The 12,007-nt window shown below is 41.2% G+C and overlaps 1 protein-coding gene across 12 annotated transcripts in view; it reads right to left on the bottom strand.

Annotated features, from left to right (window-relative positions):
- The window catches only part of KBTBD12 (kelch repeat and BTB domain containing 12), a 65,934-nt gene that overhangs the window by 10,018 nt on the left and 43,909 nt on the right, over window positions 1-12,007 (bottom strand). For 10 of the 12 annotated variants that reach the window (XR_008451599.1, XR_008451602.1, XR_008451601.1 and 7 more), the window contains one exon: window positions 1,270-5,403. Coding sequence is in view for 1 of the 12 variants with exons in the window: in XM_054076143.1 (XP_053932118.1) it covers window positions 5,234-5,403 (170 nt within the window). In the remaining 11 variants the exon portion in view is untranslated. Of the gene's footprint in view, window positions 1-14; window positions 5,404-5,572; window positions 5,815-12,007 lie in introns of those variants that run through there. The other 2 variants (XR_008451606.1, XM_054076143.1) reach the window with 2 other exon arrangements.

Raw genomic sequence — 12,007 nt, forward strand, 5'->3', positions numbered from 1 at the left:
ATCAAGGGGTAAAGAAGGAGTTTAAGGGCTGGTCAGACAAGTGGGCTGAGACAGAAATGGAGTTAGAGGGAGAGAAATAGAACAGATTTGCACAAAGCTTTCAAGTGGACTCTGAGCCTCTCAGGGGAACACTACAGCCAGTAAAAAAATGGACAAGGAAGAAGACATAGGCAAAACCTAAAATATTTCCCATATATTTAGCTCATGGATTTGAGCTAACCTTAAAATCTTAGCTCAGCAAGGATTTTAAGGTTCTTTTTGACTGGAAGCCTGGAATTCTTCCATGTATTTAAAGACCAGCACTTTTTTCGAAGTACTTTGATGAGCTATGCAGAAGACAGGATTGCCAGGTATGTGTTAAAAAGGTATCTTATTGCTGTCAGTAAAGAAATTCCAAAAATAATGTTATACATTTGTGTATAGACCACATAGGATGATACACCCTGGAACAATTAAACGTGCTTTCATTTGAAGGTGATTTCTCATGGCGAGGCAGGCAGCCCGGCAGGAGCCACAGCTCTGCACCACGCTGGTTCTCTCTGCTTTGGCAGCATAAACACAGAGCCCCAGCACGGCCTTCACCATGGCTGCAATCATGGGTTATTAGTAAATCATTCCATCAGACAGCCAGGCAGGACAGTAAACACAGAGGAGACATTTCACCAAGAAAAGAAGGAAAGTGTACTTCCACATACATTCTATGTGTATTTTAGCCATTTTCCAATATTTCCTTTACTTTCAAACTCTACACGTCAAATGATAGCAAAATGCAAATGTACTTGTTCCAGCTGAGCACAAATGGGGGTGAAATAACTTTTCTTTGAAGCTAAAACTAGAGCCCACTTGAAAAAACTGTAGGGAGAGCCACAGAAATTTGCAAAAGAGTAGCTGAAATTCTGACCTGGTGAGTCAAAGCATTGTGATTTATGAAATAAATTTTCAGAAGAACTACATAATCCGTTAGGAGAATAGCCTGTGAAGGAGACCATCACTGCAGCTAAGATAACAATCACTAAGTAAATAGCTTATTAAAAGAATGTCATTGTCTTCCAGATCAGCAGAAAACCAGAATAGATCTTCGTGAATGCATTTTAACATTTGAAAAATTAAATGTATTGTTCTAACACTTATTTTCATTGCTTTTCAGGTGATCAAGGACACCTTTACACATTTCAAGTGGAGGAAGAATACAAGGTGAAGAACCAGTGCCAAATCCTTTTACATCTGAACGCTCTCGAGGAAAATTTGGGGGGCATCATTCCACCTCACCTTGGCTCCTCCGCGTGTGATATCATTCTGGAAGCAGCTCTCATCTCTGTTGCCAGTCTCTTGGTTTTGATGCTCCCTCAGCCTCTTTTACCTGGAGCATATTTGGGAATGCTGGTAGAGGAGCTGACAGCTCTGTGTGCACCAAGGCAATTTTCTGCTGGCAATTCAAGGCTTCTTGAGTGGCCCAATACAGCTGGAACACAACGCAGAAACTGCCACATAAATTTTAATATCGCATGCATGCAAAATGTATGTGTGTGTTTGCCTGGAACAGGCAGAGACAGAGCCCCGGGCAATCCCAGTAGTGGTTTGAGGATGAGTGATCAGGTGTCTGATGGTTTACATGTGTGGGCAGTTCCTGTGACCACATGTATGAAAACAGATGAGCTATGTACAGGAATCCTTACAAAATCAGTTATACACGGACAATTTCAAAATAAAACATTAGCTGGGGATAAAAATGGAGAGCTTCTAGTAGCTTTCTATAGCATTTCATTCACTGCTCTACTCTGTGTCATACGTGACCAGCTACTTCTCCAATGTTTTTCTTTACTTGGCAACTAGTGATGTACTTCAGCTTTTCAAGTGAAACTGAAACGTATGCCTTTGCTTAATAATCCCCCCATTCATTTAAATAGTAGGTAGTTCACCTGCGCTGCTTTGTTTGCATTTTAGAATTATGGATGATGTCAAGACAGCCTTGATTAAATGCTCAGCTAAGCACTGCTCAGATAGAAAGGGGCTGAAGTAAACCATTATTTCAGTGAAACTCACAAGCTTGGAGAACACATTTTGTATTTTTTTTTTTGTTTTGCATCAGGATTTGTAATAGAAGAATTTAAGACTCTTAAGGACTTTCCCAGCAATGTAAGATTACCCATAGATAGATCAGACATACAGAATCATGTAATCTCAGAAGAATTTTGGCTCAGCTCTATACACCTCAAACATGCTTTCTGCTTCTTATTTCCTTCTTCAGACAAGCTTTCATTTCCAAGTATTGGTTTAGAAATTGTAGTCTCCCCAAGGACAAACCATGAACTACATGAGGCCCCCACAAAATTAAGAAGATAGAGCCCCCGTTCTAGATAATTAATCCAGAAGAAAACAATTCCGTGCTTGATATATAGTGTTAGACATTCAGATATGGGCTGAAACTGAGACACATGGACACAGAAGATTCCTTGCTAGCCATTGGAATTCCTGTGGACTGCAGGAAACAGGATGCTCAGTGCACATGAGGGCAGCTCACTTGCCAGTGGCACATGAAGAAAAACCTGTTAACTGCCCACCACAGCTTAATCTAGCTGACTGCAAGGCCAGTATACAAAACACATACAGTTTCTCTCCTTGGTTGTAAAGACAGACCTTCTCAGAGTACATACTTTCCTTCCAGATTAGTAAGTATCAGTTTAAAAAGCAAAACTCAGCTCTCTACTGGAATAAAAATTTAATAAAGGAGTCTCAGCTGTGTTCCATGTATATGTTCAAATATGACTAATGACAGCCTGCAAAAGCCTCCCTTCTCCCCTTGAAATATTCCAGACAGACTGTATTTCAGACAGTGAAATCCAGTAGATTAATTTAGGCTTCAAAACACAGGAGGATTTGAATTGCCAGAAATAGACCACGGAGCAGAGATTGAAGACAAACCCCTTAAAACATACTTCCCTAAACCAAAAAAAGGTGAAAAAAGCAAAATCGGTAGATACAATTGCAGAGTTTGGAGTTTTGCAAGGAAACACTTAACTGATGCTTGAGAGCATTGCTTCCAGCTGCCTTGAGAGCTCTGCAGAGAAATTAGAACTACATTATCTTTACTTTGCAGTAACGTTGAAAGTTAAAAAAAGAGTTTCCAATATTGAATAGTTAATTGGAAAAGATTTCTACTAATTTGGTTTAAAAACATACTAAGGCAGAATTTATTGCCTCCTTGATCTTCTATCTACAACTGCATCTAGCAACCAGACTCTTTTGGTTAAGACTCTTAACAGGTTGATTTGTACCAATGAGCTTCATGCTTGTCATAACTCTCTTCTAGACAGATGATGACCTATGTATGAACAATGGAAAGAAAAATAACAATGACTGGATCATACAGAAATGATACAAACACAACGGTACGTGTTTAGGTTGTGCTGCTCATTCTCCCTGGGAAACATAAAAGGAGAAACCAGATTAGCTGTATGTCTCACAGATCTGCTCCTTTTCTTCATGTTTTCCTTAGCGTCCTCTCATCAACTCCCTTAGTGCTTCAGGGTGGTACTGCAGTTATCACGCAAACTTTAGTGACCTTCCTGCTAATTGTTTCTATATGACAGCTTAATATTCCCACTGGATATTTTGGAAAATAGTTCATGAATCAGAAAAGTCAGAATTGGGGAAGGTCTTTTGGGTCGTTCTCTCCATGTCTCTGTGCCATAAATATTGCAGGGAGATCAAACCAAAACAAAACATCTGGCATTTTTGCAGCCTAAAATGCCATTGAAAACAAAAATGGAGATGCTCTGAAGTGCAAATCCTGCGAGTAACTACAGATCAACTACCTTATTTATTCCCTCATTTCTTTGCCCATTATTTCCTTCTCATTTTGTTGGTGCTTTTGTAGCCATCAAAAGCAACTTCTTGCTGACAGTGATCATTCCTGAACTCTATCAAACTCTTGGTGTTTACCTCTGACATTCACTCTGCACTGCAGCATATTATTATTTGCAATTTTGGCCCAAGAGCACAACTGAGATTTCCAGTTCTCTTGTCCATACTGCCCAGGCAGTGAGAGGCAGATATACCATAAGGTGAGCACGAGGCAGCTGATGAATAGTTATCAATAATTCAAATGGGATAGCAGCACTGGGCACTATTTTCTCTCTAACCTATTATTGTCTTAAAGCCCTTTAAAGGCTAACGCTGTCTTAAGAAACACTGTTTGAATTATTCCTCTTCCCTGTGATTATAGCCAGTTCTCTTGGTTTAGAATTTACCTTATGCTACTTCACATTTAAGCTACTTCTATAAAAACAGCTACTGTTATATGAAGATTTACTGTTTAGCACATCTATCCTTTCCCTGTGGCTGAAGAGCAGATATGAAATGCAGATAACACTGGTCTCATTTATTAGTTTTTAGTTTCCTCTCAAAAGAAGAGGGTTTTCTAAATGAGCTTTAAGGTTCTGGTCACACCAAGCCTCGTAACAGGTAGGATCTATATGAAAGTTCAACATTCTTCTTGTCTTTGGTACAGGCTGCCTACTAACCCTGCTGGAAGACTTGATTGTGACTTATTGCCGAAAGCCTGGTTTTCTACTAGCAGAGGCTCAGCTCTGTTGGCAAAAACAGGATCTCTTGACTGTCCTGTCTGTGAGTAAGATAATGTTTGCAGTGGCTGGTGGGCTTTGCTAACGAACCTTGGTTTTTTTGTTTAAAACAAAAGAAGGCTCTTCTCTGTTTTCCCTCTGCTCCTGCATCAACCAAGTATAGTCTGGCCCTTTGGTAAAGCTGGACTTCTTTAAACATCAGCTGACTTCATACATCTCTTAGCCTTATCGGTATCTTAGTAGAACCATGTAGGATGAACAGCAAAGGAGGGATTTCCCTTGCTAGCGTTCTCCTTCATATGTCCTGCTCTGCTGTGAAACGAGCCCTGGCCTGCCACTGTGCCCGTAAGGCAAAGGGCCACAGAAACCCCAGCTGCAACCACAGTGGAGCTTGCACAGCCAGCTGGAAGACAAAGAACCATACACAAAGGCTGGGCAACCTTGACTTTCAGTTGCAGAAGTCCAGAATACCAGTACTAGCAAATTAAGCATTGTCTGAGAAGCACAGCTCAAAGGCAATTCTGTCCTTAAACATGTGTTGCCAACTCCTCTCCGCGGGACTCAGCTGACATCCAGAATGAATACAGCATTTTTCTCTCCAATTTCTTCAGTTTCTGCAGAATCTGGAAGCACTGAGACGCACTGAACTTCTATTGATCCACTAAATCCGGGGGAGGAGGGATAAGATCCCGCGGGTTTAGCCTAGCAACAAGACAAACATCGTAGCTGTCATGCATGAGGACGTTGATGGCCACCACGTTCCACTGGTTCTCCCACGTATCCAGCTCAAGGATCTCTTTGGTGATAACTTCGTGACGAGCTGAAAAACAGAAGCAACAACAGCAGGCATCGTGTGTCAAATCAAACAGCATAAAAAGAGTTTGTATGCAGTTATTATTACGACTCTTCTGCAAGGTGGCAATGAAAAGATATTTTATTGTGGTAGTAACAGCTACACTGTTTAAGAAGCATGTGAGTTGTCAACATACAGCAAATGAGGTAGTGCAGAGATCTACATAGTGTATTCGGTCCTCACTCTGGAGTCCAGGTGCGGCTGCAGGGACAAAAGAATCAAGTGCTTCATCTTGGTACAAGTATGCAGGTGGCATTTCACTGTGCAATCAGCTGTCAAATGCTCATCTTTTAGAAACAGAGTATTGCCTGTTGCAGCTCTCAGGCTCTGCAAGCAGGCCAATACTGTGGCTTTTCCTGGGTGTGAAGTCTGGGCATCCTGTGAATTGAGGAGAAATAAAGACAGAAATAAACCTTCAGTGCTTTAGCTCTTCTGAAGGACTGATGAATTTCTGGGTAGGTGTATTAGAAACCAGGTCTTCCAAGCACAGAGATTTCACGGGTACCGGGGTAAGAACCATGACCGCAAGGAACATTGAATATTCCACACTTAAACATTGAGTCCTGAAATGCTGAAATGGACTTTATGGGTCCAGACTGAGGTTCCCATTCAGCTCTCCCTTCTAGAAAGATTTTCTTTTCAAAACCAACCAAACAAAACAAACAAACCTGTTCATCACATAGTGACTACATCTCGTTCTTTGGACACTATCCTTTTGCAGAACCAACAGCAAAGGATTGAAGAAGTGTTAAAGAGTGACATACAGGTAAGCATCCAGAGACATATGTTGTTTCTCATGTTGGAAACAGAGACTGTCACAGAAGACAGTAACCCTGAGGGTTTAGTACGTTATGGTGGTGTAGTGTCATGGGATTTAAAACACTCCCATGACTTTAAAAGGGCTCCTCTGCAAGTAGCTTCAGGGTGTTGGGAGATCAGATGGAGATGGGACTTCCAGGACTGGTTTCCTCACTGAGCTGATTTGGGCCGGTTAACTGCAGGTCCTGCACACACATGCGAGTTGTGGATGCATCAGCTTTATGGAAGTTTCTACACTTTTTTGTCATGTTTACGTAAGGACACCACTCACCAACCATTCACAATCTCTGCCACGTCTCTCACCTGATAACAGAGCGCAGCATGGTGTTTCAACCCGACAGTCCACAGCCTGTACTAATTTTCCCCTCAGTTGTGTCACAACTGGGACATAATTTTTGTTGGTCCAAACCCGGACCTCTGGGACTTCAGTAGATCTCTGGGAGCTTACTCGAGTAAAATTTGAGTAAGACTTCATGACTTAGCCTCATCTAAATTGTCCTTGTTCCATTCCTTTCTGCTGTCCACAGAAAGTGATACAACAGTGGTGATGGTTCACTTATTGAATCTGCATATTGAAAGTGAGTAATAACACATAGGAAGGCAGCACCCATCCAAGAGAGAAGATGGCAAAAATAAACCAGTTACACGTGAAGAGAGAAGGCATGACTGACAAACTTCAAACAAATAACAAGTGCCAGTACCAGCAAAGATTTCTATATGACCCCGAAAAAGCAAACAGTTTTTTCCTAAGAGGCAAATATGGAGACATAATCAGACAAAAGCTGTGACACGGGAGGCTCAACTCCCTGTGTTTATTATATTCTCCTTTATGCAATAAATTTTAATGCCTGGGTTTTCCTTGGCTTAGATGATGACAAAAATGAGACAATCGGAGGGGGAAAAAAAAATATCAAATACTGGAACTGCCTGAAACTTTCTGTATGTGACTGCAACACTTCAGGAAAAAAGAAAAAGTCCTAATTAAGACATTAAAGGCAGATTCAGCAACCCTGCCTCACAAGCCTTGCTGTGTTTTTTCCTGACCCTGGTGACTCAGAACCTTTAGTGTCCCTTGTTTCCCTTTTCTGTGCGATGTTGTAACTGGTTTTGTTCCACTCTACGAATTCTGCTTTCTAGCACATGGAGTGTTAGTTAACTCTTAACCCTTGGGAGATAAAAAGAGTATGCTGCTGGAATAAGGGAAGCAATCATTTCCCTAGTCTTATCTTATTTAATACAAAAGGAAGCAGCACCCTTTGGATGAGAAAATGAGGAAAAGCACTGCTCAAAACACAGTCATACTTCAGAAAAATATTAAATCCTTCCCTTTCTTTTAAAAAGAGAAATGAGTTAAAACACCTCAGCTTTTTCTTTTTGTTTTGGACAATAGAAAAGGATATGTTTTTCAAAGAGAACAGTGCCTTTGATTCTAGGCTGGAATGTTGGATTTGGGCTTTAATCCCAACAAACATTGTTAAGCCTGAAGCTGCAAATAATTCCAGATTCTGCCTCATTGGTTCACCTTATTTAATTGCAGTTTTTTTAAAGACAATAGCTTAGCAGCCAATTTGCTTACAGGAGAATAATGTGACACCTGCAAAAAGAAACTGGCTGTTACACAGGCTACGAGTTTAAAAAGCCAACCCACAACTGCCTGTCATACCTAGCACTACTCTGCATCACTTACCACACAACCTCAATGAAAGGATTTCACTCCCTTCCAAATACTTTAATTTTTTTCTACAAGATGCGGCAGTATTTTTCTTCACATTTTTGTTTAACTATCAGAAGTTCTAAGAAACATCCTCTGCACTATGTTTATCTGCATAGGAGTTAAACCACTCTGTATTAGAACTCTTCCAGTAGTACAAACCTAACCCAAGATCCTTTTCAAGCAGTAAAACAGTGTTTATAGTACTATGGTTTATTCTTATGCAGGAAAGGAAAAGGCTAAACCAGCATGGGGCATATATAATGCCAGCATAGATTTGTCCCCACAAGAAACTGTGGTATTTTAAAAGGAAGTCAGAGCTCTTTTTGGTACGGTTCTGCCTTTTTACATTACAAGTGAAGTCTGAAGGTTAACACTGAGCCTACTAACCCATCTTTTCCCAGTGGAAGAACTTGAGTCTTACTTGAAAATATTGAATTCATAAATGTTAAAAACATATTGCATATATGCAAATATAGTAGTCTGAAAGCAAAATTAATTTAAACTTTAAATTATCTTATATTCCGACCTATAAATAAAACAATTTTTTCATATCAAATTTTTTTAATGGGCAGAAAAAACAACAGATATATTAATTTTCACTAAACATTTACCTGCGCTCTATATACCCACTCACATTTTCTCTTTAAAAGGCTCGTTTTTCAAATCTGATTCACTTTGCAAATATGGCCAGGCTTCATTTTATGCTGTAAGTTTTCTCATGTCATTTGAAACAGGGTTAACCATAAATCAGGATGAACCATCCTTGGAAACACCCCCAGCATGACTGCAGGCAACATAAATATTTGATCTGCCTTTTTTCTTTTTTTGAACTGCATTCCGCTTGTGGTTTGGCGGTTGGGGGAAGGAACAACTACTTTGTGTGAATATAGTATTTATTACCACTTTTGGTCTTTATTTGACCTTGCTTTCTCTTTCCTATTTGGAACTGAACATTCAGATACAATTATTAGGTTTGGGGTTGGCAGGGTTAAAGGGAGGCAGATGTAGAAGAATTAAGCAACATGATTAACAGGTAGAAAAATCTATAGGTCATCCAGGACTATTAACCATACAGCTATTAAGTTGGTAAGCCAATACAATGAAATTCTCTCTACTATGTCCTGTTCAGTGACCAGAGCATTGACCTCAAAAAAATTCATGCTGAATTTTAGTTCATTAGAGTTAAATCTATGGCAAGTTTGCTGAACTGTGGTCAATAGTTAATACTTCTTATAGAAGCCCATTGACAGCTGTTGGTACATATGCCTCCAGCTTACAAATAGAATTACGGAGATACTCAGTGTCACAAGCCGCGATGCCTCTGCATCAGTGAAGGGCAGAGATACCCAAAGCAGTTTTGGGCAAGCTCCCCTGTGCTAGCTGTGGCATAGCTACATTGACATCCCGTTACATACATCAGAATCATATTGTGCAGCAGTGAGTAGACTCAGTGTCACATTTGCCCTTCCCATGAGCTCGGTGACCTGGAACATCCTCACACAGCCAACTTTCCTGAGCTCCCGCTGATGTCGGTGCTGGCACTTCTCAGGTTGTCACAACTTATTTTCCTTTACACTTTGCAGAGTTTCCTGATGTGCTCTATCTTTTTTCACCATAAATCAGTTTATAAGATAAAAAGACATCAGAGCTCTAGCGGTTAAACTATTAAGTGTCTGCTCTACTTTTTCCATGGAAAAAAAAGCACTTCAACATCGTGAAGTGTTTGCCAGTCCCCAAAGGGTCCCCAAAATGTTTACTCAGGGGCTTCTTTCTCTAGCCTCCCCAGTCTTTGTCACCTAACAGACATCCCAGAGCTGCCTTGAAGCCGCTCAGCCTCTGGTGCTGGTTTGTACCTGGTTTTGTGTGCTATTAACTGTACCAGAGAACGATTTTAAGCATATGGGATTAGCCTATGCTACTTATCTTCTTGCCACTAATAGCTGCTTTCATGGTTACGTGATGTGGAGTTAGGCAACTTGGGAATTCACGTTTGTGTTGCAATGGGATAAAAGTGCACTTAGATCATTATCACCAGATGTCCTGGCTCCTCATTTGCAGTAGGAAAAGGAATAAGTTCGTCAAGTCTTTGGCCTCCAAACCCATTTGTGTATGTGAACTGCCCCCTAACTCTACCAGCCTCGCTAACATAATGCAGCAAACAGCCCTTGTGGGGTCAAGCACATCCATCATCTACGCCTGTGGGCAGAAGCAGGCCGAGAATACACAGGAGAGGGAACTTGGCTTGGCTGTTTAACATGCTGGCCAGCCTTCGTGATGTTAAGTATCAAGGCAGTGTATCCTACCAGACACAGCGAAGGCTGGGAGGCAGGTTGAGGCATGAATTTACAACTGTGGCAGCTTACTGTTTTCAGAGCACCTGCGTGGAGTAAGGTAAGACATTCACTCTGGTAGGCAGGACCTCTATCCTCTTGCTCTGCTCTTAGTTCTTCAGGACCATAGTTTCGTGATCCACCCATCTACTCGCAAATCAATATGCGTTAAAGTGAAACGTATATATCTAAAGTATGGGATGATCTACAGAAAGGAATTTCTAATTCAGTTATTTCAACTGTTTTTCTTGGGATTGATCCAGCTACTTCAGCTTTTAGAGTCTTTCCAGATTTTGCCTGTTGTTCATAGGCAAGGGGCTCTTTCGGACATACTCTTGCAAACATTAGCCCTGCTCGTGCTGTGGTGACAGCAGGATCGTGGGTTACAGTGGCAGCAGGGTCAGTGCTCTTGAAGTCAATGTACCATTCATAAGTGTAAAAGCTGCAAAATCTGAGTAAGAATTGCTGGTCTCAGACCATCCTGAGATGCTGTTTCTAAATGCCTTGCAATGGGTTAATACATTATTAATAGAGGATATAAAGCATGTTTAGACTGCGTGCGTGACAGGCAGTTATGAGCACAATAGAAGATGTCATACGTGGCTACAAGCCATGTTTCCAAACAACCTATTGACCTCTTCGGCAATTAATTAAAATGCATTAAAATATCTTTTAATCATTCATTAACCCTTTCTAAACTATCAATGAGCTTTAATAAGAAGTATGACTGAATTACTAACACTGTGCTATCCGCTATTAGGTCAAATGTAGATCTGAAACGAGCAGGTGCTGCTCCCGAGCAATTCCCCTCGCCTGTATTGCCCTTATTTACGGTGGGAGTTTCTAGCAGGGGCAGCAAGCTGAGGAGGTCTCTCCCGCACGCTGGTTCCCGTGCTGCCTGGCAGCTCACGCTGGTGCTGGGGAGAATCAGGCAAAAGGTCAAGCAGGATTTTTCAGGATGGACTCAGCGTGTGAGCTGGGGAGATGTAGCAGTGCCTGCGGCACGGCGGGCGGCCGCACACCGATTTCTATGCAGAGCGAAGCACAGGGACCCTGAATCCTTTTCATTGGTGGGAATATTTATTCAAATGGTAACAACTGTGGGCAGGAGAACCTTAATTATTCATTTCTGCCCAGTAAATTCTAACAGAGGGAAATGAACAGTGCTGCAGATAGGCAGCCCGGGGTTTGCCCCTCTGCTTTATTTAGCCGGGAACATGAGAAGGTGCTGAAGAAACAGGTTTTGTTCCAATCCCTCAACCCCCAAACTTCACAAGTGCAGTATTTACTGTGCCAGACTTCTTAATATGCCTAAATTTAATTTGATTCCAGTAATGTTCCATAACTACCATAATAAAAAACAAGCACTAGAATGATTCTCCATCTAAATCACATAATGGAGGAGACCAGGGAGAACAGCCTTTATGGGAGATTAGTCAAAATAAATAACTATTAAGCTAGTCCACTGTCAGGAAAGGATGGCTTGGAGATACAAACTCATTAGCTCAGCTGGAATACAGTAATTACTACATGGTTCTGCACTGCCGCAAGCAGCACCATTTCTATTCCAACGTATGGATTGCAGTTTATGTAAATGAGGAAGAAGAGGCCAGAAAATGAATCTAGGGTAAGTACATATCTTTTTTCTTTTCTTTTGGAATTACACAGCTGGTAGGACTCTGTGACACTATCACCTACCTTGGCTAAC

The sequence above is a fragment of the Cuculus canorus genome, chromosome 11 (assembly GCF_017976375.1).
Source record: "Cuculus canorus isolate bCucCan1 chromosome 11, bCucCan1.pri, whole genome shotgun sequence".
NCBI classification, from domain to species: domain Eukaryota; kingdom Metazoa; phylum Chordata; class Aves; order Cuculiformes; family Cuculidae; genus Cuculus; species Cuculus canorus.